At 39.7% G+C, this 27425-nt stretch overlaps 1 protein-coding gene across 4 annotated transcripts in view; it reads right to left on the bottom strand.

Moving 5' to 3' along the window:
• Positions 1-27425, bottom strand: part of LOC121636407 (dihydropyridine-sensitive L-type skeletal muscle calcium channel subunit alpha-1-like) — a 145053-nt gene that overhangs the window by 65827 nt on the left and 51801 nt on the right. For 2 of the 4 annotated variants that reach the window (XR_006009721.1, XM_041979904.1), the window contains exons 5-11: positions 22075-22178; positions 13740-13885; positions 7289-7370; positions 3322-3482; positions 2848-3073; positions 2385-2592; positions 95-215 (exon numbers count right to left, since the gene is read on the bottom strand). Coding sequence is in view for 3 of the 4 variants with exons in the window: in XM_041979904.1 (XP_041835838.1) it covers positions 95-215; positions 2385-2592; positions 2848-3073; positions 3322-3482; positions 7289-7370; positions 13740-13885; positions 22075-22178 (1048 nt within the window). In the remaining variant the exon portion in view is untranslated. Of the gene's footprint in view, positions 1-94; positions 216-2384; positions 2593-2847; positions 3074-3321; positions 5830-7288; positions 7371-13739; positions 13886-22074; positions 22179-27425 lie in introns of those variants that run through there. The other 2 variants (XM_041979905.1, XM_041979906.1) reach the window with 2 other exon arrangements.

Below are 27425 nucleotides of genomic sequence, written 5' to 3'. Positions count from 1 at the left end.
AGTCAAAGATTATAAGTCAAAATAGAACTGATTTGCAACAAAGGACCAAATGTTGGACAAAAGTATGCACAGACACATAAATTACAAAGGATACAGTTTCCACATACAAACAGGATGATGAAGTAGAGGCTGACAAGGATTCCAGGCATTGTGGGTCCCCCATGAGCCATTATACCATCATACATAACAGCATTCCAGTCCTCACCTGTCAGGATCTGATACACAAATTATCTAAATTGTATTGCTATTAGAGTTTTATAGTGTCTAGCTATTTCTACATACAACTGTAGCATTTCCATTTTTAAAAGCAAATACAATTTTATTTCTTATAAGACTGTTATAATACTTTTTCAAAATTATCAAAATGTTACTTAAATGTTCTAAAGAAAATGCTAACACTGTTATTATTATTTTACAATCAACTTATTTATACTGTTGTATCATATGCGAACATATGGTGTTGGCCTAGAGGTTGACTTCAGACTGAAGGATTCAGGTTCAAATCCCACGTATGGCAACCTTTAGAAGTAATAATACTGTATGTCAGGGATCCTCCAAGTCCGGACTCCGGTCTGCGAGACACGTCAGTCCAGACCCAGCCCAACTTGTGTTTAGAATTACAAAACACTGCTGTTGTGTCAACGAAACTCAGTGTTTCATGAGGCTTTGGTTTCACCACCCATACTACCAGGTATTATTAGGTATTACCAGGTACTATTGGGTAATATCTGGATAGAGGCAGAGAATAGCTGTAGGTGACATGTTGTACTTGAGCTGAATTTTGTTTTTTTTTTACAGCTGTCTACCAGTTTTTTGTGTTAATGTTCAAACAAGTTTTCCACAACCTTAAAATTAGGACATCTTCTGGTAAAATGTGCAGCAATAAATATGGCCATGAAATAAGTAAATGCTTCAATAAATATCAACATGAGTTCCTCTTGGAGTGACATGTGGCTTAGATTTAGTCAGGTAAGGTTAGCTGGTAAGTACATCTTTACATTGGCTAGGTGTCATTAACATATTCAGTACTGGGAATGAAACAGTCTCTGTGGGGTTTATATTTAATGAATAATATAAATAGATGAACACATTATTCATTCTCAGTTTGAATTTATGGTTAACTGAAGGGCTTGACATGTAGGCATTAAATGTATTGTTGCATTTTTAAATTTAATTATGTATTTTACCTACAATTTCAGTTTGAGTCACACAACATTCTGTATAAAACAGCAGGTACAGAAGATACTTCCTGTAAACTATAATTTCCCATCCCCACAGTGTGGCTTTTTTGAGAGTGATGTTCCCAACACATCATTTTTTTTGTAAGAAGTATCTGTATGAGACCTAATTTGTGTCTTACTTGGTATTAGATCGGAAAGAAAATCAGTGGTATCGCACATCACTAATATCATGTGACTTATCAAACAAATCAGAAAACCTGCATATATTCTGGAATATCACGTGGGATATGTAGAAATAAAAGCAAAATATAAATGGGAAGAAGACCACAAAGAAAATTTTAATGAAGGTGACTGGGAAGTATTATGCAGACAGGCTCAGTGTTTCTCTTCCAATACTAGACATAGAATGACACAATACAATGTTATTCACAGGACATATTACACTCCCAATAGCTTACACAAAATAAATAATCAATGCTCTCAATTTTCTACATGATGTAAAACTGAAATAGGAACATTATTACAGATGTTCTGGCAATGTCCACTGTTGAAATTCTAGCAGATGATATTTAATAGGAGAATAAATTAGCAGAGTTTTTTAGAACTGTGTTTGATTAGGATGCCCATGCTTGGTAGAGTCTTTTAGCTGAGTTTCTCCCTGTCATTTTGGTATATTATATGTTTGAGGTGCTGCTTCCTAGTGTGTGCAAACATTGTCATCACTGTAGTATCTATGTTTACTTTATTTCCTGCAATATCATAAATTATGTCCCAGCTGAATCACAGAAGTAGTCGAATCATCATCCGTCTTTAAAATCTACTTCCTTTTAAGCACCTGTCTGCTCTCTGATTGGACATTTTCAATTTTCACCATCCAATTAGATAGACATGTAAAAACAGGACAAAAATCCACATCTACAACTTCAGTCTTGCAGTTATTTTATCTATTTATTTGTGTGTGTGTGTGTGTGTGTGTGTGTGTGTGTGTGTGTGTGTGTGTGTGTGTGTGTTTTGTTTAAAGTTCTTACATAAACATTTCGGCTAAAATAAAAAAAGTTTGGAAACAGCTTCCTGAATTTGGGTTTCACCACACCTGTTTTCCAAATTTTGCTTTCTATTAGCAGCATTTTTTTTTAGCGTACATGTTGTGACAACTGAACAGGGAAGATTTGGATCCCAGAAACCAGAGCATGTTTACTGTACCTGGAAAACGGTGATGAGAGCCTGAGGAAAGCTGTCAAAGGTGCTCCGGGGTTTTGGCTGGTTGGGAAAGTTGAACTTTCCCCCAAACACCTGCATACCCAGCAGGGAGAAAATGACGATAAAAAGGAAAAGAAGCAGCAGCAAGCAGGCGATGGAGCGTACCGAGTTTAAGAGGGAAGCCACCAGGTTACTGAGAGATGTCCAGTATCTAGAAAACACAATATCAGGTCAACAATTTCTCTGTCATTCTAAAATATTAATAATAATAATAACAAAACAAACAAAAAAAAAAAGACTCCAACAGCTGACCTTATATTTTTCCTTCTACATTTTCTTAATTTAAGAGTTGTAAACTGATGGTTAGAACAATTGGTATGTTTGTTGTTGTGCAATAATAATAATAATAATAATAAAAAAGACAAATGAATATTAAAACAGGTGCACCTGTTCAGGCTGATCTCACCTGGTGACTTTGAGGAGTCGCAGCAGTCTGATACAACGTAGTACAGAGATGCCCATGACTGACATGACTCCCATGCGGACGAGGATGAGCTCCATGACGCCGGTGGAGACCACAAAGCAGTCAAAGCGATTGAAGAGAAGCATGAAGTAGGAAGGTAAGCCCAGAGCGTACATCTTCATAAACATCTCCAGAGCAAACATAGACAGCAGCAGCTTATTGGCGCTATCTTTAAATGTTGGAGATGTTGAGATCAGTGGTTCCAGGAGAAAACAGACAGGAAAACAGAGTTAACATCTATTAATACTTTTATTTAGAAACAATGGCAAATTTATAGTGCTAAAACGTTTTTCTCAGGTAGCTTGCTACTTATAAATTGGCCGTCAAGAGACACTTTCATGAAAACGGGGGGGGGGGGGGGGTTTAAACTTTCATGTTGGGGAGCTCATATGCACAGGAGAAATGACAATAACTCACCTTGCCAGTTTGTGAGTCTTTCAGTCTGCTTGTGGTGCTCCGTTGCTATTGCCAGGGTATTGAGGAAAACGAGGAAGATCACCCACCAGTGGAACAGCTTGGACTTCACATACCCTCTGCATTTACGACGTAACCAGCGATTCCACTTACGAGCCAGTTTACTAAAAATAAAGAGTTAAACGAGGAAAAGCTTGCTGGGTCCTCCTTTAGAGAGACAATTTTGACGCAACACTTACTGCATGCATTGCTTTTTAAAGGTCTAGCCACAGATTTTCTGATTTAAGTGGATGGCACTGTGGAAACCCCTTTATAGGTAACCACTTCTTGATTTGACCCCCTGTACAGGAGGCAGCATGAGATACTATAGTGCAGAAGATGTTTGCACACACTAGAAGGCAACAATCCAAACATGTAGCATACCAAAATGATAGGAAGAAACTCATCTAAAAGACTACCAAGTACTGGCATCCTAACCAAACAAGCAGTTATGTTGGAATGTAATGAAAACTGATCTTTGCATCCCAAAGATCCTAGGAGCTATGTTGCCTGGCCTTTATACCCCTGGTACGATCACCCATGGCAAACAGGTCTGTAGGGTAGGGACCAGACAAAGCACTGGCTCAACAGACCCCTACAATTAAAAAAATCAATAGATCCAGGTTTCCCTTGCCCAGACGTGGGTCACTGGGACCCCCATCAGTCTGAAAGGGTGAAATGGGTACCCCCTCCTGTGGGCTCACTACCGGTGCGAGGGGCCATAAGGGTTGGGTGCAGTGTTAGCTGGGCAGAGGCCAAAGGCGGGGACCCTGGCGGTCTAATGCTCCGCTGAAGAAGGAAGCTGTATGGACGTGGAACGTCACCTCTCTGGCGGGGAAGAAGTCTGAGCTGGTGCGCAAGGTTTAGCATTACGGCTAGATATAGTCGGGTCCTGACTGTTGTTTGAACTGTTGTTCGTGCATGAGCACAGAGTACCCACTCTTTTTGGAGTCCTTGGATAGGGTGTTGGAGAGCACTCCATCTGTGAATCCCTTTTTCTGCTGGGGGACTCACGTGGGTGATGACAATGAGAGCTGGAGCCCCAATTTGAATCTATTTGTTTTGTTATTAGACTTCTGTGCTCGTCATGGATTGTCCATAACAAGCACCATGTTCAGACATAAGAGTGTCCACATGTGCACTTGGCACCAGGACACTCTATGCTGCTGTTTGATGATCGACTTTGTAGTCATATCATCAGATGTACGGAGTCTGCTGTGTTCTGTACCTCTATTGTTGAGGCGGCCAACTGGAGCTGTGGCTGTAAGATCATTGGTACCTGTTGCGGCGGAAATCTCCAAAACTGTTGGTGGACACTGGCAGTGTGGGATGCCGTCAAGAGGAAGAAGGAGTCCTATCAGGCCTTTTTGGCCTGTGGGGCTCCGAAGGCAGCTTATGGGTATCAGCAGGCTAAGTAGAATGCAGCTTTGGCAGTCACTGAGGCAAAAACTCGGGCATTGAATGAGTTTAGAGAGGCCATGGAGAATGATTTCCAGATGGCTTCGAGGAGATTTTGGTCTACTATCCGATGGCTCAAGAGGGGGAAGCAGTGGGGATAGGAAACAGAGTTGGGAGACCCTGGCATGGGCTCTCCCATCTCCCAGGCTGAGGTCGCTGAGGGGGTTAAAAAGCTCCTAAGTAGCATGGTGGATGAGGTCCTCCCAAAGTTCATTATGGCTCTTGCTGCTGTAGGGCTGCCTCAGTTGACACGCCTCTGCAGCATTGCGTGGATATCATGGACAGTTCCACTGGACTGGCAGACTGGGTGGTGGTCCCCTTCCTCAAAAAGGGGGACCCTTGTAGTTGTGAAAATATAATTCATTTTGAGTATGTCATTTCAGACAGGAGCCTGAAAAAAAAAACTTTGTCAAGAAGAGGTTAAAGAATGCCTACATTGTGAGGTGTGGTTTGACATGTGCAAAGTCAATTAGACAAATCTAGTGACAGTTTTAAGCCCATCCATTCATTTCTGTGGTTTATGTATTAGCACCATCTGGTCTTCATCAGGACTAAAATCACAATTTTACATAGTGCTATGAATTATCTAACAAAAGCCAAGTCATGATGCAGAAGCAGTGTGGAAACTTTCTTACTGATTCCAGATGAAAAAGATGTTGTTGGGGACCAGTTGGGAATTACACCAGTCACAACAGTCGCATAATAGAAGCAGTCAGGACAGATGTTTATCATCCAAAATTAAAAGACCTAAACAAATATTACTACATACTTCAGACCTGCTTAATTTCTGTCAATATTTTCAAGCAGCTGCAGCAGCTTAAATTATTAATGAAAACCATTAGTCATGGGGCAACCCCAGGGAGAATTTCTATAATAAACTATAACTATAACTAAACATTGATATATCTTTAGGGTCTGTATTTATGTTTGTGTCAGTCTGGGAGGGGTTATAAGATTACTTCCAAATTATGTGGAGTCCATCATTCTACAGAGAGGAAGACTAAGTGGAAAACATTCAAGACAGCTACCAATCATCCCAGGAGCAGAAGCCCCAGCAAGGTCAGACCAGGGTCAGAAAATGAAAAAAAAACAAAACAATAAAAAAAAAAAAAACAAACAGCCACATCTCAGACTCTCCAGGCCTCAGCTTTTATATTAATTGTTAAAGTTCATGACAGTCCAGTTAGAAAAAGACTGAACAAGTATGTCTTGTTTGGAAGGGTTGCAGGAAAAAGACTCTTCTGTCAAAAAGAGCATGGCCGCACAACTTAGGCTAGCAAAGCTGCATATGAACAAACCACAAGACTTCTGGAACAATGTCCTTTGGACCAATGTGGAGATGTTTGGACAAATTTTGGACAAATACCTCATAGCAAGTGTCAGCAAGGTGGTAGTGGGATGATGATCTGGACTTGTTGCTCAGCTACAGAACCTGGACACCTTGCACCAATTGAGTTGACCATGAACTCCTTTGGATACCAAAGTATTCTAGAATCAAATGTAAGTCCATCTGTCCGACAGCTAAAACTTGGCTGAAACTGTCTCATGCAACAGGACAACAATTATAATCAAGGTGTTGATATAGTCCAGTCAAATCTGACACCGTCTGGACCTGCAGCCTTGTTCTGGTTCAGTCTTTCCAGTTGCTTCTTCACCTGACTGCAGGAAAAAGAAAGACTAGAAGGGAAAGAAGAGGAGGTCTCACTGTGGCCAGTCCGAGTCCAGACCTCAACACTGACTGAGATAGTGTGGTGGGACCTTCAGAGAGCTGTGCAAAAAAAAAACGTTGGGAAGAAGAGTGGAGCAAAATTCCTCCACAACCATGAGAGAGACTGATAACATCATCCAGAAAACCATAACTTCTTCTAACTGTTGCTGGCTCATGGTGAGTCACCAGTTATTAATTCATTCTGTGTTTTAGTTTCTGCTCAGTAAGCAATGACACAGTGTGATCTATCATAATATTGAGTTTGGAAGGACTGAACTTTAACACCTGGTGAAGAACAGATGATTGTTTTTTGTTTTTTTATGTATATAGCTTGATTTATAAAACCTTGTAATTAAAAGAAGATGGACTCTGTTTTTCACATGATTGTACCTAAAATACTTTGCCATCTTTTTTTTAATAGAAATCCGCACCATTACAAGCATTAGTTAGTTTAATTTTCAAATTTGCTGATTTTTGGAAAATATTTAGATAATCACCAAGTCTTTTCTGCTAATGTCTGAGAACAAATCTCTGCCCATCCTAGTTAAATTCTTACTCCTGGATGGAATTAAGAGGAGAGCTGTTAAGATAGTAGATGTCATTTCTCTCTTTTCAGAGCTGGAGAAAACAAAACTAAATCTTATAAAATGTTTTGTTCCTTATGGTATAGTTTGTATAAGCAACTCTTTAGTGATAAAGGTGTTTCACATGTGGTTCAAATGTGTATTTCTGAGCTACTTTGTAGATGTGAAGTGCACTTCTGACTAGTAATAGATGATCCGCTGCATGGTGTCCATTTTGCCAACACTTCCAGTATCCGAGCTTCCATTTTCCATCGTTAGTAAACCTGATAAGACAAAGAGAAAGACAAGCAAAGGACAGTTTCAGTTTATAGTTTGTGTGATTACGGAGTATGAACATGTTTAATGCTTTTCTTTAACACCTGCAGGCGACTATGTTAGTCACAGCTGGAAACAGAAATAACTCATTTTCTGTAAAAAGAAAAAACAAAACAAAAAAAAAACAAAAAACTTTTCGTTAATAGACTCAACTCCAATTAAATGATTTTCACTTTCTCTGACCAACTACTACCAATACTACATCTACTGCAGAAACTCGCAGTAGAAGTTGGATACAGTCATGTTTCTATTGTTTTCCATCAGCTTGAACTGAACTTAAGGAATTGTAAATTATGATGGATAGCTCATCCTTTAGGTGATCTACATTTTCCATGCATTTTCACTGCTTCCTCATCATAATTTAATTATATACTGTGTTATGATTGACTCTCAGATGTTAAAGGAGGTTTGTGGTGTTGTAACACCTCTATGTCTTCCCACACACATCATGCATCGCGCTGTTGCTGTTCAGCTCCACACGTGATGCTACAGTCGGAGACCTTGAGAGATGGGCTGCTGCGCTTACGTTGGGCCATTTCACATATGCCTTTGGCAGGCGGAAGAAAAAGTAGTTCCTGCCAACTGGGTATAATTTAAAGAAGATCTTGATATTATAGTTATTTTCAGTTGTATTGAAGTTTGTGACAAACTACATTTTTACCCCAAATCAGTAAAATATTAATATTCTACCATGAACATAGATTCTATAACATAAAATGCTAGTATTAGTAGTATCAATATTTTGGTATCGATCCGCACATCACTAATACACACTACACTAACTTTTTTAACTTATCTTGTTTTTAATAATTTTAATGTAATTTATTATTTTATTGTGATTATGTGCTGATGCCTTTTACTATTTCTAAATATCTGTAATGTCTTTGTTTTATGTAAAGCACTTTGAATTGTCCTGTACATGAAATGTGCTATACAAATAAACTGCCTTGCCTTGCCTTACTCAGCCCCCAATGACAGTAATGCAAAAATGAACATTTTTTTTAATAAGAAAGAGCTATATAGAGTAAAGCAATGTGAAATTCAAAAAGCAGACGTCTGATATCACTGTGTGGTTCTTCTCCAACTTAATTAAATGGGCAGATGAAAAATACTTTATGGTGGTTCAATTTTGGAATACTATACAACAAAGCAGTTATTGAAGAGCTAAAGGAAAACACTACTTTTTCCAAGAAGAAAATGACAATGGAGAGGTTACACCTGTTCTATGGGATGCTCTTAAAGCAGTTATAAGGGGGAAACATATTGCAAAGGCGGCAGCAAATAAAAAAGCTAAAAAGGATGTAAGAGTGCGATGTCTGTCGCTAACAGAAGATGGTTCTATGCACATCGTGCATTCGTGTTGAGAGTGTTGTAGAGTATTTTGGCACTGAAAAAGAAACAGATGGGACACATCAAGAATTTTGCTTTTAATGTTTCTTAATTTTTATTTTTAGATGGATTCCTCTCAACAAAGACAGAGAAACTTCTTCTCAAGGAGGGAGAGTTGGGTGTAATAAACTATCATGCGAACCACACTAATGTCTATCTGTTCTGGAATTAAAGACATGGGCCCCTCTGCTTTCACACTTTTGTGTTCCTCAAACTGATAAGTTAATTCACATCCTCCACAGGTTTTATATCTCACTGTGACACAGACCAGACCATAATTGGATCTCTGATCTTATAAGATCTTATGACGCAGAATTTGTTTAACTAATATTCCAGATGGGAGCTAAAACTCTGAAAAGGGTTTTCTACACTTCATCAGAAGTGCCTTGATGAGACCGGAAAAAGACTTTCTTTATCTGAGATATAAGAAAGAACAAAGATCTTGTCTTGTCATTTAATGATATCCACTACTTATATGCTGTTAAGCTATATATATGTACTTAAGAAGAAGACCATTTAAGTCATCAGGATTGGTATAATGTTTAATCAACGGGAGTTAATAAGGCCCTGAGCCTTATCGTTGTTTCTGTTCTTTTTTCAGTTTTATGACATAGTTGGTATAATCACTCATGGTTTATTTATTCTGTTTGAATGACAGATCAATGTTTTAACAATGACATCACTTAAGACTAACATCTTATAACATACAGATGTGTTCACAAATATTTATCTGATCATGTGACTAGGTTGATTTAGTCTATTCCAACTGTAGTTAAAAATTCTTTTTATCAGACAGAGTTTTTTTAAGAAGTTGTAATTTTACCTTGACATGTTTCAACCGGAAATTCAGTCTTCAGAAAACATCATCCATGTGTCCTGACATGTTTATCTGATTCTTTTTAACAAAAAAAAGTCAGACCGATAAAACACTAACACTTCATGTAGACTATCTGACCTCCAGCCAAGCTGCACTGAGCCTTCTGTTCATTGGCTGAAGAGATTAAGCTACACCTCCTTGTGGGCGTGACCTGCCTCCAAAACTTAGACAAATGACTCAGAAGTTAAACACAGACACACTCTTCTTCTCTTCATCTTTCTTGTCTTGCAATTCACACAGAGTTGAAGAAACAGAGCCACAATGAAGAATGTAGGAATTAATCTGAACCTGCATTTTAACATGAGGACGCCTGCTTAGGCAGGATAAAGTCGATCAAGAAAATGGACCTGAGGTACAGAGTCCATCTCTGCACATGCTTAATCTCCACTTTTGTTATGTTCTTTTCCTTTTGTAACTCTGTTTAACTGCATGTGGTCCCTTGTTATATTTTTGTAACTAGTTAAATCAAGCCTAGATACAGACCACAACCACTCTCAAGCTAATTAACCAAACCACTTCTACAACCACTGTTGTGTAACACTGCTTCTCCTACTAAATTTGAAACCTCCAGCTCCGGAGATGTTTTTGAATTAGTCAAAAACACCCTCACTGATCTGACTGAAGAGATATTACCTGGTTATGCCGGTAAAATCCTAGCAACTAAACCCAACGATCTTCAGCTAGTCATGGAAAGTCAGAAAAAACCCGAAGACACGGCTATGACCAAAACATTAGGACGTTTGTTGTTTTCCTTGCTCATTTCAAACACGCACACCAAATGTTGGAGCAAACAGCAATTAGACTCAAGGCTAAGGTGCAGAAAATCTCACTGCTCCAGTGTGATAACCACTCTCTCCAGCACAAGTTTGAAGTTCTTTACACAGCTGTCAGCCAGAACAATGCCCTACAATGGACTGACAGGTCAGATTAATGTCATAAAGGAGAGTCTGGAGCTTAAGCAGGAAAACAAAGAACTTGAACAGTCGCTTCAAAGCTGCCAATAAGATTTGGTAGCAACACAGACACAACTGAAACAGGGAAAACAGATTAATAAAGAATTAAATCATTTCCTTTCAGGAGCTCTGTGTAAGATGCAGGATTTGAAACACGATGTCTCTGCTAATGTAGAACATCGAAATTCTAAGCAGAAAAAAAATCTGTTTTTTCAGAAACAACTAATTGAGACCACATGTAAACTAGACATGGTTTACAGAGAGAAGGAAGACTTATCAGAAAAGCTGGTGAGCATCAGAAGGAAACTGTATCAGTTTCTGGAGACTCGGCAGAGACCAGAGGTCCATGACATCTTTAGTGAACGTAAACAGGATCTTTTCAGTGACAGAAATTCTCATTAGAATTCTCCATGTTCACCTTTGTCTTCGGTTCCACAAATTCTTTCCTTGGGTCTCCAGACACCTCCTGATCCAAGTGGCACAAACCAGACTGGCGATCCTTCTGGAACCCACATCCAGCAGGTTCCCACATATAAGGATCTGTCCAAACTTGCTTGCAATATAGCAAGATTTGAACCAATAGCTTGAGGGTCACATGACGTCTGATTCTACCTGAAAAGCTATTCACATTTTGCTAGTGACTAAATCTATCTGATTAGACTAACAGCAAATCGTGATGTCAGTAAGTTTATAGAGTGCCCAAAAACAGATGTCCAAAATGATTATTCTCTCCTTTGTCAAGCAATGGAGCAGGTATTTTCAGAGGACTCATCTCAGTCCGGCTTACCGTTGGCAAAGACAGGCAAGCAGGGAGGTCAGGAGTCATCCCAAAGGTTCTACCATCAACTCCCTAAATCTTACTTTGGTAAGCAAAACTACCCTGGGATGGAAGAAGGCTTGGATTTCAAATCACTTTTCATCCAAAACCTACATCTTGTCACAGGCTGACACTTAGATGTCCTGGCAAACCGCCACCATCCAGCAACTGCATGAGAGGGCTAATTTAGGTTTTCAGAAACATCTTCAGACTAAACATTGTGAACCTGATACTGTGTTTGCCCTGACTGACGGACTGTCACCCAGTGTTCTCATGCTGTTAATAAAAGAAGATGGCGGAAGAGGTCTATAACCGCACAAAGATAAGCTGCTCAAAACTGATCAATATAAAACTACACAAGATCCTCTGCTGCTCGCAAAAATAAAGAAATTAAGCACTATTTAGATTACTGACCACAGAAATTGATAAGACGACAAGAAAAAAAAAAAACTAAATTGTTGGCAAAAAGATTAAAAAACAGCAAGCTGAACAATTCACAAGATAAGAGATATAGAAACAAATCAGTTCGTTATTGAGCCCAAGGAGATCAAACAAACTTCATGAATTACTACAGACGCCTGTATAGCCATAAACCAAATCAAAGATTTTCTTGAGAAGCTAGACTTACCAACAATTGGGAGAAAAAAGAAAAAACAAAACAACAAAAAACAACAAAAAAAAAAAACAACAAAAAAATAAACCAAACATTTGATCACACCTATTACAAGATCAGAGATATAAAAAGCAGTGAATAAAATTGAATTAAACAAAGGCAGTGATGACCTACCATTTGAGTAGTACAAAATATTTAGTAAACAAATCATACCACTTCTGGAACAGTCATTTAACCACACACAGGAAGATGGAGAAATTCCGCCATCATGGTGGGAAGCAGTGATAACAGTGATCCCCAAGAAAAACAACAACCAGACTTGTTCAGATTACCGGCCTATATCACAACTCAGCGTAAATTACAAACTGTATACCTCTATTACTTAAAAAAGATACAAAGTCTTTATTAGTGGCATTATCGATGAAGATCGGACAGGCTTTATTACGGGATGCCAAACCCAAGATAACATAAGGAGAACTCTTCATATTATCGACTATGTCAAAAAAAAAAAAAAGAAAAAAGAAAAACACTAAAGCAGTCCTCATAAGCCTTGGTGCAGAAAAAGCATTTGACAGTGTGAATTAGACTTTTCTATATCTGGTACTTGAAAAATGTGGACTTAATGACAAAGCCCTTAACTGTATTTAAACACTTTACCAAAAACCGACAAAAAAGAAGAATAAATGACACCCTGACTGAGAGCGTAACCTTAGATCGGTCAACCAGGCGGGGCTGCTGTCTGTCACCAGCCTTGTTTGCAATCTGTTTTTGAACCCCTGACTCAAACCATTCGGGGAGAATCCAGATCTCAAAGGGATCAGCGGAGAAGAGCACATGATTGGACTTTTTACTGATGATGTATTTTGTCTTTTAGAGAACCCAGACAAAGGAATTCTCATGTTAATCAAACAACTAGAGACCTTTGGCTTCTGCTCTGGACGCAAGCTTAATTTCACTAAAACACAAATCCTAACATTCAATTATTCACCATCCAGAAACATACAACTAACATATGATCTAAATTGGAGAGCAACAAAAATGAAATACTCTAACACGATGACCTGATGGCGCTAACTACATCAAAATGAACTGAGAGACAAAGAGATGAAGAGTGATGTGGAACGGTGGAGCAGCATTATATAGATTAATTAAAAAATGAGAACTGCTTAAGTTTCCCGGACATGAAAAATATGATTTGTGTAACCATGACCATTACAGGTATTTGCAAGTAAGGGACTTTTTTTTTTTTTTTTTTTTTTTGACAAAGAAGTCAAACACAATGTAAACCTGGACAAATTAAATAATTAGAACCATAGTGGAGTTTAGAATCCTATTTTCAATGTACAGACACTTAATGGAGAGAAAACAAAATACAACCTCACATGTAAAACTGAAATAGGAAAAAAGAACAAGGCGTCACTATAAACACAGAAACGTGTTCACCTTTGTGTTCAACTTTGGCTTATTATATTTATTATCTTTTCAGTTTATTATCATGATGTTTTAGTTCAGCTTTAATATTTGAATGTTGTCGCTAAATTAAGCAGACTAGACACAGCGCTGGTTCGGGGGTTTTAAACATGGTGGTTGCTCCATCTCCAGTCTCTGAGATTAATCACTTTACACTAACAGGCATTTCAACAGATAGAAAAAAAGGTTTTTTCTTACCTTGTCTCTCCAGATCATTTTCTATGACTTCAGCCTGAGAAATCCATTCCATGTACCCTTTAAGATCTTCATCCAGTTGCTGAGTTTCCCGAAGTTTCTGAAATTCTCCTCGAGATTTGGCCTTTTCCCGTTCTTTTGTGAACTCCCTGGTGGAAAATCAAACAATTCCAGCTAAACAAACAAACTGAGAATGTGTTAGAAAAAGACTGAAGATTGACTGGTAACAGTAATAGAACAAGAAAAATCCAGTCAGATCCTCCCCACTTACACATCATATATCAGTGGACATCACCAGCAGATATTATAATCATCCCTCTCCTTATCAATACACTTCTATTGTCAGATGTCTCCTTCCCACTCATACAACTGCAGATACGAAACCCACATCAACAATCTCAAAACCGAACTTTCCTGCATCATTTAACATGGCTCTTTTAAATGTCAGATGACTGTCAAACAAATCTTTTATTATTAATGAGCTGATTTTAGATAATAATATTGACTGTCTCTTTTTAACTGAAACCTGGCTCGGCACTGATGCACCAGTAATTCTCACAGAAGCTTCACCCCCAAATTTTTATATTTTATTTTCTATGAGGTGAGGTAAAAAAGGCAGTGGAACAGCTTCAATTGCTCAACAAACGACAGCACAAATAATTTCATTATTCAACATTTGAGCGTCATTCATTTGTTTTTAACAACCCATCTGTTTTATGCATCACAGTTTGTAGTCCACCAAACCCTCCGTCCTGTTTTATTAAAGAGTTTTCTGAATTTCAATCAGCCATACACATCAAATATAATAACTGGTTATTTTAACTTACATATCCATAACAGCGGCGATCCCTATGTCTGCAAGTTTTTAAACCTTTTAAACAGTATGGATTTTAAGAAACATGTAGCATATTTAACACCCCCCGGTGGACCAGAACCTTCTCGAAGCCTACCAGAAGTCATTCTCCATGGCCTCTCCAATCTCCTCCCATGCCCAAGCTTTTGCCTTGGCGACTGCCAAAGCAGCTTCCTGCTTAGCCTGCCAATACCCATCAGCTGCCTCTGGAGTCCCACAGGCCAAAAAGGCCCAATAGGACTCCTTCTTCAGCTTGACAGCATCCCTCACTGCTGGTGTCCAGCAAAAAGTTTGGGGATTAACGCCACAGCAGGCACGATGACCTCACAGCCACAGCTTCGGTTGGCCATCTCAACAATAAGGACACAGAACACAACCCACTTGGACTCAATGTCCCCTGCCTCACCCAGGACAAGCTCTGAGATGGGAGTTGAAACTCTTTCTGACAGGGGACTCCACCAGACATTCCCAGCAGACCCTCACAACACGCTTGGGTCTGCCAGGCCTGACCAGCATCCTCCCCCACCATCTGAGCCAACTCACCACCAGGTGGTGATCAGTTGACAGCTCCGCCCCTCTTTTCACCCGAGTGTCCAGAACATGCGGCCGCAAGTCCAATGATACGACTACGAAGTCGATTATTGAACTGCAGCCAAGAGAGTCCTGGTGCCAAGTGCACATGTCGGCACTCTTATGACTGAAAAAGGTGTTCGTTATGAACAATCCATGACGAGCACAGAAGTCCAACAACAAAAAAACCACTTGGATTTAGATCGGGGTGGGTGGGGCATTCCTCCCAGTCACGCCTCTCCAGGTCTCGCTGTCATTGCCCATGTGAGCACTGACGTTCCCCAGCAGAACGAATGAGTCCCCGGAAGGAGTGCTCTCCAACTCACCTTCCAAGGACTCCAAAATGGGTGGATGCTCTGAACTGCTGTTAGGTGCATAAGCATTAACAGTAGTCAGGACCTGTCCCCCCACCTGAAGGCGGAGGGAGGCTACCCTCTTGTTCACCGGGATAAACCCGAATGTACAGGCGCCAAGTCGGGGGGCAATGAGTATACCCACACCTGCTCGGCGCCTCTCACCGGAAGCAACTCCAGAATGGAAGAGGGTTCAGCCCCTCTCGAGGACAGTGGTTTAGTTATAATCAGTTCAATATTTCAGAAAATCAAGACCTTAAAAAAGGTCTCATTTGTGCCCCCTTTGAGGATTGGAACATTTCCAGACCTGCCCCTACATAGCTGAAGTATAAACCCTGCCTCTACCCCCTGTCAACCACTGTGTTGTTTAATAAACATTGAACTAGTCCAGACCACAGCTTGTAACAGTTTTTTCTTTTTGGTCCGCTGTGTGTTTGACTTTGACACCCCTGCTCTACCTGAAAGACCATTTAAATGTCTTTTTTTCTTTTGTTAGTTCAGTGCAAAAAACATTTTGTGAAAAAATCATGCAGAATCATGATTCACATTTTTTTGCTGAATCAAGCAGCCCTAGATTAAATGCACTTCAAGGTTTTTCCAATCATTAAATCTTTCTTCATTCAGTTTTTGTTTTCCAATAAGACGACAACAAAAGCAAAAAACCCAGTCTGCACTTTCACTGTAAACCAGGGGATCTCAAACTTATTTTTCAAAGGTCTATATCTCCATTGCAGGCCAGAGGTCCAGAAAAAAAAATTGAAAAAACACATTTTTTGATTGAACTTTTTCACTGTATTTTTTTTCATGTATAAACAACATACAAAACTATGACAATAATAAAAAAAAAACTACAAATAAAAAAATAAAGGTTCAGATTCATCCAGGCTAGTGGGAGACATGGCTCTGGTTTTTTTTATTTCTTTCCTAGCTGAGTTGTTACTCGCCCTGCTGCTTGTGATTGGCTCTAACGTCACAAACCCCTGTCATTTATAGCAACCTCTGCTCATGTCGTCCTGCTTGTTTCACAGACAGAGAGCAGGTTGGCTGTCACCATACAGTCTAGGTGTCACAGACGGACTCTTGCCATTTTTCATTACTATATAATAGTTTGCCTTTGTGAATCTGTGACCGTTTTCATTTTGTGGAAAATCTTTAACTTTAACTTGGACTGGCCTCATTTTCACACTTGAGCAGCCTCTCTATCAGTGAGCAGCTTGGGCCAGAGTGCTGGGTCGTCTCGCTGTCATTGGTGCTGTTACTCTCCATAACTTGTGCATCATCATTTTATGGATTGCTCCTGGCTGAGCCAGAGCCATTTGGATTGACAGGAGGACAGTCATCGGTGATAGGAAGACCTTTAGCTGTAATGTTACCGGTGGTGAGAGCAAACGGTGTAGGTTTCTCAGTGCCACAGTTCCAGTAAAATAAGCTATAGATAGCTTTGACAGCTTTGAAATGAGCTACTGCCTTTGTTCCCTCTTTTTCTTTTTTTGTGAAACACTTTCGTATGTCTGTTTCATTTAGATTTTTCTCTTTTACCATTTGTTTGTTGTTTGTATTTTGATTTTACACACCATAATCATTTCTGCATACATGCAGCGTGATATATAACTTGGAATAGTCCATGTAGTGCAGACTGAAGGGGTGCATGGTTGGTACAAAGACTGTCAAAACATAATTAATTGGTCAAATTAGATATTCCAATGCTACTATTGTGAAGAGATTTTGATTGAAAAAAGGAATATGGGGAAAAAATATGAAGAAGGCATGTTGGGGGCCCATGGGCTTTGTATGTGGCCCGGGGCTCCAGACAAATGCTTGGTTTGCCTAATAGTACGGCCCGCCTCTGCAGAGGACAACAAAATGGAAGAGGATCAGAGGGCCAACTTCCTCAACAACAGAAGACGTGGGGTGAGTTAACTCGCTTATGGTTTGTTAACATTGTGTTTTCTTTAAGATCCTCAGAATCCAACAGAGATTTCTGATTTGCGTTAGTGTCACATCAGTATTTTAGTGTGTTATTTCTGGATACAATAGCTGTTTTCAATGTATACATTTAAAAGTTTTCTTATTGACCCAAAGCTGTCAATCACTATTAAAATCTAACAAAGGCTTTCTGTTTAAGTTTTTAAATTCGCACCGATCTGTTGCTCGCTCTATCTTACCAGATGAGTACAGCGTGGCCAGACACTTGACTTGGTGTTATCATATGCCCTGCCTGTTGTGAATCTGGAAGTTTGTGATACAGTTTTTTCTGACAATATGCCTGTGGTGTTTGACATTTCTTTGCCCACTAATGCTGTCAGAGCCCAAGCTCCTTCTTAGCCCTCTCGTGTTTTTAACCCCTCCACTGCTGTTTAGTTCTCTACCTGTTTTAAATAATACACCATCCCTGGGGCCCTGCACAATACAGATGAATTTAGTTCTTGGTTTCATGACACAAGTCAGACTGTCCTGGACACTGTGTCTCCATTCTAGGTCAGACAGCCCATGGCCAGGTCTGAGCCCAGGCTAAATGACGAGACTCGTGCTGTGATGCATGAGTGCCACAGGGCTAAGCGGAAATGGGAAAAGATAATCTACAGGTCTCTTTTCAAATTTTGAGAGCTTGTTGGGGTATATATCAGTCCACTGTCAAAGAAGCTAAAAGGAAATATTTTGTTGATATCATCTTTTCTGTTAAAAACCTTGCATATTTTTTAAGTCAATTGAGACTATTCTTAATCTCTGTTTTAAGCCTTTTTTTTTAAATGTGTGAACAGTTTTTGTGCTTTTTTATTGATAAGAAAGCCTCAGCAAGGGCCCAGATTATGCCAGCCACATCTGATCCGTCAACTACTCCTATGTGCTCTGCTGTTTTCCACCAGTTTGAGCATGTCACTGTTGGGTTACCTGAAGCCCTCAGGTTCACCTCATAATGCTGTTCCCCCATGTCTGTTGAAAGAGCTTTTTTCTACTGTGTGCTCATCAAATTTAACCATTATTAATGGCAGTGTTACCTCAGGAGTGGTTCCCAAAAATTTTAAACATGTGGCTGCTTCTCAAAAAACCTAAGCAGTAGATGTTCTTGCAAACTTTAGGCCCATTTGCAAATTGCCTTTTTTATCTAAAGCCTTAGAAAGAATTGTTTATAATGAGATAATTCCAGTTCCAGTTCAGTGTGTGTGTGTGTGTGTGTGTATGGAAGATGGGGGATATGTAGGTAGGGGCCTGTGCCCCAGTAGAGCCTTATGCCTAGCAACGCCCCTGACCTGGCATTAAAACGAAGCAGGAACGGCTCCTTGTTTAGAGCAACAGATTTTCTTTTGTTTATTAAACCTCCATTTAAAATGGTGTTACAAAGCACCAGCAACAAGAAAGAACAGAAACTGTTGGATGACCGCCATTCTCCTCTTTTTTTTTTTTTTTTTTTTTTTTTGGTTATACTTTAAGGAAGGCGTTGCAGTAGTGTCATGCTATTTCGTAGCTGAGGCCTATTTTGCTATCCAGGTGATATTCCGCCGCTCAGGTAAGGTTACGGTTGGATGTAGGAACACAAAGAGATTACAGTTTACAAAATATATCTGCACCCTGATTGTCCTCTCCCAGCCTGCGGTGGTAAAAACAAGGCTATAAATGCAAGTAAAACTGTGCTTAAATGCTGCAAAAAGATCCTCTGAGTGCTGAAACAATGAAACCTTAACTACAGAGGGAATATTTTAGTCCAGCAACTCCAGGGATCTAGAGATGGTTGCTGCAGTGAATCAAACATTTCTCAAGTCTATGAGGAGATTTAATATCCCCCCATATATTTGTCTGTGTATTCAGTGTTCATTCCCAAGCTCAACAAAGAATGATATCATGATGAAAAGCCAATTAAAGGTAGAGAAGAAGCAGATCTTCTCCTCTGATCAGCTCTGATCACCAAGTGTACATCATGTTGTGTGTTGGTGCACATCAAATATGTAGTATGATGGGGAAAATCACAGATTAGAATCATGAAAAATGAGATCAGCTGTAAAACATGAACTATGGTGGAATTTACTCCAATGAAAGTGTGCTCTATTATCAAGTCTTCTTTAGAAATTAGAGGATAGGGGGCTGAAAGAAACACTGAAGATGTCCTAAAAATGAATAAATCCTATGTCACACAGCTCTAGAAAATTAAAAAGCAGAATGTGTTTGTGGTGAAGCATCAGGCTGAGAATATACTGCTGATAAGCCAGTGCAGCCTCCATCAGAGAGGAGGAGAGATATACAGCGCAGGAGTCAGAGTGGTAGTTGTGGTAGGGAGTTAAGGAGGAGGGGGGATGTTGGAGCTAGTGATGTGTGATACAACTCATTTTCTTTCCGATCCGATACAAAGTAAAATACAGATCCGATACTTTGTACACAAGTTTATTGTGTTTGGAAAATCACTTTCAAAGCAGCCTACGCTGAGGGGAAAGGAAGTGGTAGTGTCGTGGAATTTTATTATCAAAGATCACACACCGAGTGAGAATCAAACAAAGTATTTAATTAAGAGCTGTACAGCAATGAGAGTCCCACAGTCAAAGAAGCTTTGGCTGCGCGAGTCTGAAGAGATACATTTGAGTCTGGTTTATATAAACTAGCATGAGCTGATCACATCAAGACAAATCATTAGTCCTCTGTTTCAAAGGAATGCTAGGAGATTGGAAGGGGAAGTAAATGGAACTCACTCAGTTCTTATCTGGGTACAAGTCATCCTCCTTCCTCAGTAAAACACAAGACAAGGTTTTGTAACAATACAAAGTGCATGTGTATAAAATTTTCCATTACAGTAGTTACTTTTTTATTCAATACAATTGTGGCATTATGAAGTGAGTACTTGGTTACCAGCCAATCAGGTCAAGGTAGCGACATATTTAAGCAGGCCTGCTTTTGCCATCAAGCACTCACCTGGTTGGCTGGTCACATGACCTCCGGCTGTCACAGACTACTGTTGCTACCGCACCGGATTAATTCACACACCCGAGTTGCTGTTGTATGTATGCTTCGTTTTCCCTGCATCATGTTGTGTGGCTGGACCACTGTGTTTTTATATGTATGCTTCTTTTACCTGTGCTTCGTGTTACCTCCTGTTTATGAAGACTCCTCTCTGTGGTTAACCCTGTCATCCTGGTAGGTAGAGCCACTGCTCATGGGCATGTTTCCTGTCCGTATGGGATGTTTATTATATTATTTTTAGGGGGATAGATCGGAGAGCTTCCAACAGCACAGCAGTCCTGCAGGCGGCTGATACTGGCTGCTGCAGTACATGTTACTGGAAGAGCTACTGCTAACCACTGCTCCTGCTGATCATCCCACTGATGGCTGTTACATTGCTTTACTTTGTTTTACTTCGTTTTAAGGACATTTTACTGGCTGTCGCTTCCACTAGATGCCCGTGCCACTTTGCCTTTCTAGGCTATTTTGTCACAGCGTTTCTTTTCAAAGACGACAGCTGCTGCATATTACGAGCTGCAAAGATTTGTTGTTGGGAAGATGTCTCACTGCGTGCCTTTATTCTTTGGTTGAACTGTCAGGTGGCAGTGCACTTTGTTTGACCCACATTGAGAGCCTGGGTTTTGCAGTTGGCTTTTATTTTGATTATTTTATGTTTACTTGGTTTGTGTTGTGACATTTCTTTTTGTATTTCTTTTATTCAAATGCCCTTAACATTGTTTTTTTTCTTCTTTTTTTTAGTGGTCTGAAAGCTTGGGGTGGTGGTGCCTCCTTGATGTTGTTCCTCTTCTGGTGTGACCCTCCCCTCGTCTGTGTGCCTGTGTTGTGTTTGTGGTGCAGTGCAGTAGTGTGCGTGTTCTACGTGTGTGCTTGGGGTGGCCCTTAGCTAGATTCCCTCAACTTGTTTCAACCCACCTATGCCCCAGTAAGATTCAACTCTATTTTTTTTTTTTAACCAATTGTTTCGTTTGTTAAAATTGTTTTATTTTAACTGGATCCTTGTCTCATGCCTCATTAGTATAACAAACCTGAATGCCTTGCATGGAGTAAATGTGAATATCTGGGTGAGAATCCCATAGTGGCGTTGTCGGAACTTTATTTTAACTGAAGTTTACATACTCCCCCTGTCTCGCCACACTTTGTTAAATTTATATAATAATATAGAGGGAGGGATTGATGTTATCGTATTTACATTTACTTATTTCATGACCATTTTCAATACTGGAAAGAGGATGCATCTTTAGAACGAGGGGAACTCCTGGTTTTTGTACACAACACAATAACCTGAACCTAGCAGACAGATGAAAATCATATACCCCAAACTCAAAGAGTGACACGTCTCACCCTTACAATTACCTGTCATTCACAACCATTTTCAATGTTTATTGCATTTTTTGATTGCTCTCTTAGCCCAAATAGTTAGGTGGTAAAAGTACATGGTGGTGGGGGTTATGGTTTTGGCAGTAGATACAATAAGGTTAATTTTCTTCTCAAACCCACTGGGCTCCTTTATCTGAGGAATGTACAGATGATAGTTAAAGATGGTTACCAGAATCTAGGCTGAAAATGCAACAAAACAGTGGTTACGTTGAACTAGTTTATGTTTAGGTTTACCTACCCACTGAGCACACCAAGAACCAGGTTGAGCACAAAAAAAGAGCCAACGAGGATGAGAGTTGTGAAATAGATCCATGGCCATTCCATTCCTATAGCATCATTTACCTGTCAAAAACAAACATGGGTTTAGTCAGATAAAGAAAAAGGAATCACTACCACATTTACTGAGTTCAGTTATAATTTTCACCTCTTTAGAAAGTCGCCAAGATCCAAAAACAGCCAATGGCCTGCCACTCTGACAACAGCAGATGCTGCTGTTGTCAGAGTGGATTTAGCCTCATCATATTAGCCTGGCAGATTAGCCAGGCTGTTTTACAGGCCAACATGTCAAACCTGTAGCCATGTCAAAGATATTTATTTCAATAGAGAGACAAATATATTTGCTGTTACTTTGTTCTAAGCATCTGCAAACCTGCAGTACTTTTTGTTATAAAGAAGGGTGATTAGTATTGAATTTATATGCAATTGAGGGTGGCACTGACGTAAAAGGTCCATGACCAGCCCCCAGTGGCAAACCACTGGGAAGTAGCTTTGGCCATTTTACAGCAATGACAGACCGTTTCAGCAGACAACGTGGACTTCATATACAGTTTGACAACTTTCTGGGAAACATATGCTCCATTTGTGAGACAATGCAGTCATTTTGTCTCTGTTTTGTGACATTCATTATGGATGCCAATACTGTAGAGCATTAAGGCACATAAAACTTTTAGTCTATGTTCATTTCACTTATTTTGTTTCTGTAACAATTTTCAGTCTCACTCAATGCGAAGCTTCACCTCAGCCCCCACAAAAGTTATATGGAAACATAAGTCTTGATTGGGAGAAGTGTACTATGATTTTATATTTTTTACAGAAGACATTTTTTAAAATAACAACAAACTATGATTGTTTTTGTCCCATTGAAATGAACAGGTGAGTAGGCCCCTCAAAATGACTGAGTGGGGTCAGCTGATGCTGAGGTGCATGGTGCGCAGGGGTCAGCAACTTTCTGCAGAGTCGATTGATACAGACCTCCAAACTTCATGTGGCCTTCAGATCAGCTCAAGAACAGAAGAAAGCTTCATGGATTAGGTTTCCACAATCAAGCAGCTGCATCCAAAACATGCATCACCAAAAGCAATGCAAAGCGTTGGATGTGGTGGTGTAGAGAACGCTGCCACTGAACCACTTTTCCTGTTCCAGCATGACTGGTTGGACAAAGTAAGGTCCATAAAGACATGGATAAGTGGGTTTAGTGTGGATGAACTTGATTGGCCTGCACAGAGTCCTGACCTCAACCTGAGGGAGCACCTTTGGGATGAATTAGAGTGGAGGCTGAGAGCTGGGCCTTCTCATCCAATATCAGTGTCTGACCTCACATATGTGCTTTTGAAGGAATGGTCAAAAATTGTCTGCAAGGACTATACAAGCTTTGTTAGCACTCCGATTTGATGCAGGGCTGAAAGGTCATTCAGGGAGATTCCTGCAATTTTCCAACATAGTCTAAAAATCCCTTGAATATATTCTTGTTCTTGAGAGAAAGGGAGCCGTACCAACAGATAAAAGAGAAGGTTGAAAGTGATTCAGTAAAACAAGAATAAAACATTTGCATAAAAGTCCTGTCAACATTAAAACTACGAAGCTTCCAATAAAAATACATGCGCTGGTGAGCCTTCCTGAACACAGCGTCCACATGAAGGTCAAAGGTCAGCCTGTCATCCAAGTGGGTGCCCAGATATTAATAAGTGTTAACCAGCTCTACTGCCTGGTTCTCAGTCCTGACAGGATAGATGTTAGGAGGATTCTTCCGAAAGTCAATGCACATTTCTTTTGTTTTGCTGATATTGATATTTAAGAAGGATGACCTGCACCAGTCGTGATCAGGGTCATCACTGCTCAGCAAGAATACGAGAACTGAGTCATCTGCGAATTTAATGATGTTACGACCTACATCACACCCATTTGTGTATAAAACAAACAATAAAGGTGAGAGGTCTCAGCCCTGGGGGGATCCAGTAGAACAGGTGAGGGTGTCTGACAAAACACCATTTACTCTCACACAATTAAAGTTAAAAAGTCGACCAGCCATTCTACAAGACCAGAATCAATGTTGTGAGAGTTTCTTAACCTTTCTGCTAAAATGTGCAGCTGAATGCAGTCAAAAGCAGATGAAAAGTCAACAAATAAAAGACGAGCGAAGGACCTGGCTCCCTCACGGTGGGTTAAAACTAAATTCAGCAGGGTGCCTAAAGCATCCTCAACACCTCTGCCTGACCTACAAGTGAACTGCAGCAGGTCCAGATTATTTTGGACCCGGGGCAGAAGTGATTCCTTGACAATTTTTTCAAAAAACTTTATGACCAGGGAAATCAGAGCAACAGGTCTAAAGTTGTTGGGAGTTTTGGGAGATGCAGATTTAGGTACTGGAACAATGATGGAATATTTCCAGAGTGAAGGGACCTTATTAAGCTGGAGGGATGTTGAAAAAATAAAACTAAATATATCTGCCAACTGGAGAGCACAGTTTTTGAGGACCCGACCTCCAATGCCATCAGGACCAGGACTTTCCTCTCCGTAACTCCAGGGAAGAGTTTAACAATGTTGATTTTTTCAACAACAACACTGCTCTGAAAAGAGAGAATATTTCTAAAAACAGACAATTCACTAAAACATTGACATTAAAACAGTTAAAAAAAAACAAAAAACTATTCAAAGCATTGGAAAGGTCAGACCTTCCATTTAGGAAGACATTTCTTTGGTGGCATCCCATTCAGGACAGATTTGTATAACGGAACTAAATAAACCACACTGTGGTCCGACATTCCTAACAGAGCTCTGCTTAAAGACTTATATGCGTCTTTCATGGATCCAAAACAGAGGTCAAGACACTTCCCATGATGAGTTGGACACGTCACTTATTGATAAAAGTTAGGAAAGGACTTTGCAGGTCTGCAGTGATTAAAGTCACACAGAATAAATCCCCTGGAGCCGCTGTGTGTGTAGCCAGAGGGGCTACGTCTTCGGGTGAATATAAACCAGAGTAATAAATAATTGTAGAAATTCTCTGGGTATATAAAAGAGTCGCAGTGATACGGACAATAATTCAATGCCTTTGGTGCATAGTGTCTCCCTGACAACCACTGTTTTACACCCAATCTTATTGACATAGAGACACACACCCCTGCCAAGTGACTTGCTGATCACTGCGGGGTCTCTGTCAAGGCGACAGAGAGCTTCAAATCCGTCAATTTCCAGATCAGATTGAGGATCCTGCTCTTTGATCCAAGTCTCTGTCAAGGCCAAAAGACAGGCATCCCTGTACTCAGCCAGATATTTGACGTTGCCCTGAAGTCCGTCTACTTTATTCCGGAGTTACTGAACGTTCACTAGGATGACAGTTGGCAGGGGCATCCGACAGTGGCTCAGTCGCTTCAGCCTCTGGTGCAGTCCACCACGTCGCCCCCTCTTCCTCGTTCGCCTTGATCTGAATGACCAGCTCCAGTTACCCGTGAAGGATCCAGCTGGTAGATCGCCGGGGTACCATTGCTGAAGAATCCAAATGGCAATTACGGAGTTACGGAGCTGGTGTAGGAAGTCACAACTGTACTGAATAGGTTTCTCAAAATGTTTTGTAACTACACATTTTACATTGAAATGTTAAAGAGGAATTGCATATTGAAATATTAATTCATTATTAAATACTGTGATTTGTATGTTTTCAAATGCTATTTCTAAAAGGAAAATAAATTAACACAACTTATTAACTTGGTTATAAATAATGTTAATAACTTTAACATTTAACAATGTAATTCCCTTTTCCATAACCATTTTTTTCCCCACCCCCGGAATTTTAGTCCTTTAGCAATTAAGTTTTGTTAATGGTTTACCTTCTCCATTTCAAATCAAACCAAATCAAATTGTCTTTATGAAGTGCTGTTTGTGCCGAAAAGAAACACAAAGTGCTTTACATAATAAAAACAATATATGAATAATAAAATAAAACAAGCCTTTACACAACAAAGTATAACAAAGCGATTTCAAAATATTATTCTAGTTTCTCTTTCATACAGTCTCACATGCGTAAACACACATACACACAAGAACGCAAGTATCCCCGTCAATTTCCCTGTCTCCCTCCTTCTCTATTCTACTTAAACAAGACCTAAGACAAACAAAGAACTTAAGTACATTTTTCAGGTATTTATAGTTTACTTTAGTAGATTTAGTTTTTAGGAGTTCCTCAGAATGCTGCAGAGAATTCTATTGAATTTAATAGACTATTCAATAGCTATCAACTAAACCAATCAAAGCAGGTAAGTAATGTTAAATAATAATACGGATAATGGATTAGATTTATATAGCACTTTTCAAGGCACCCAAAGCGCTTTACATTGTGTATCCATTATTCATTCACACACACATTCACACACTGATGGCGGAAGCTGCCACGCAAGGCTCTCAACCACGACCCATCAGGAGCAATTAAAGGTTCGGTGTCTTGCTCAGGATTCTGAGGAGCAGGGCAGTTCCCTGTGACATGGGCTAAAAATGGTCTGACTGACTGGTCTTCTTGTCCACAAAAATAATCACGGTGCATTCATTGATGTGGCTTATTGGTCTGCTTGTCACTGAACAGACAACTGTTTGTGCCTGGTAGTTGTCACAAATAATTGTGAGTGGTCAAATTTTTTTCCCTTTGTTTGTTTTTGCTTTAATCAACACAGTCTGTGGAAACAGAACAGCTGAGATGCAGCAGAACCTGCTGGTGAAATGAAATTGGTATAAAAAGAAGAAGGAGCAGAGAGGTATCTTTTGAAAATAAGGAAAGGGAAGGGAAGGTGGCTTTAATGATATCAAAAAGTAGATTGGATTTGCAGTAAGAGAGGCCAAGAGGCCATACTTTGTGCAAAAAAGAAAACACAATAAGACACAAAAATACAAATGCACAACCGTACTCATCTCATCTAAGCACACTGCACATGCAAAAAAAAAAAAAAAAAAAAAAAACATAGAAAAAGAATAAATATATATAATATATTATATATATAATATATATAATAGAATGCAATAAATATTAATATAAAACACCAGGGGTGTCATTTATAAAACTGTGCGTAGCAAAGCAGACTACAGGTGGCGTATGTAAAGAAAAAAGAAAATGTGACGCACTTTAACATTCAGATTGATAAAAGTGTGCACATGCACGTCCCACACCTGTTTCCATTTATAAATCGGAATCAACTGTAAAGTTGGCACACCTGAGGGAACACCTTGCCACACCCGCATGGTGGCTATAAAAAGGTCAGGTCAATGCCTATAATAAATGTTCATCATATCATTTCCATGATGGCTCAGGAGGTGAAAAGAGGG

Source organism: Melanotaenia boesemani, chromosome 3 (genome assembly GCF_017639745.1).
Source record: "Melanotaenia boesemani isolate fMelBoe1 chromosome 3, fMelBoe1.pri, whole genome shotgun sequence".
NCBI lineage: Eukaryota > Metazoa > Chordata > Actinopteri > Atheriniformes > Melanotaeniidae > Melanotaenia > Melanotaenia boesemani.
This window is presented reverse-complemented; position numbering and strand designations above follow the sequence as displayed.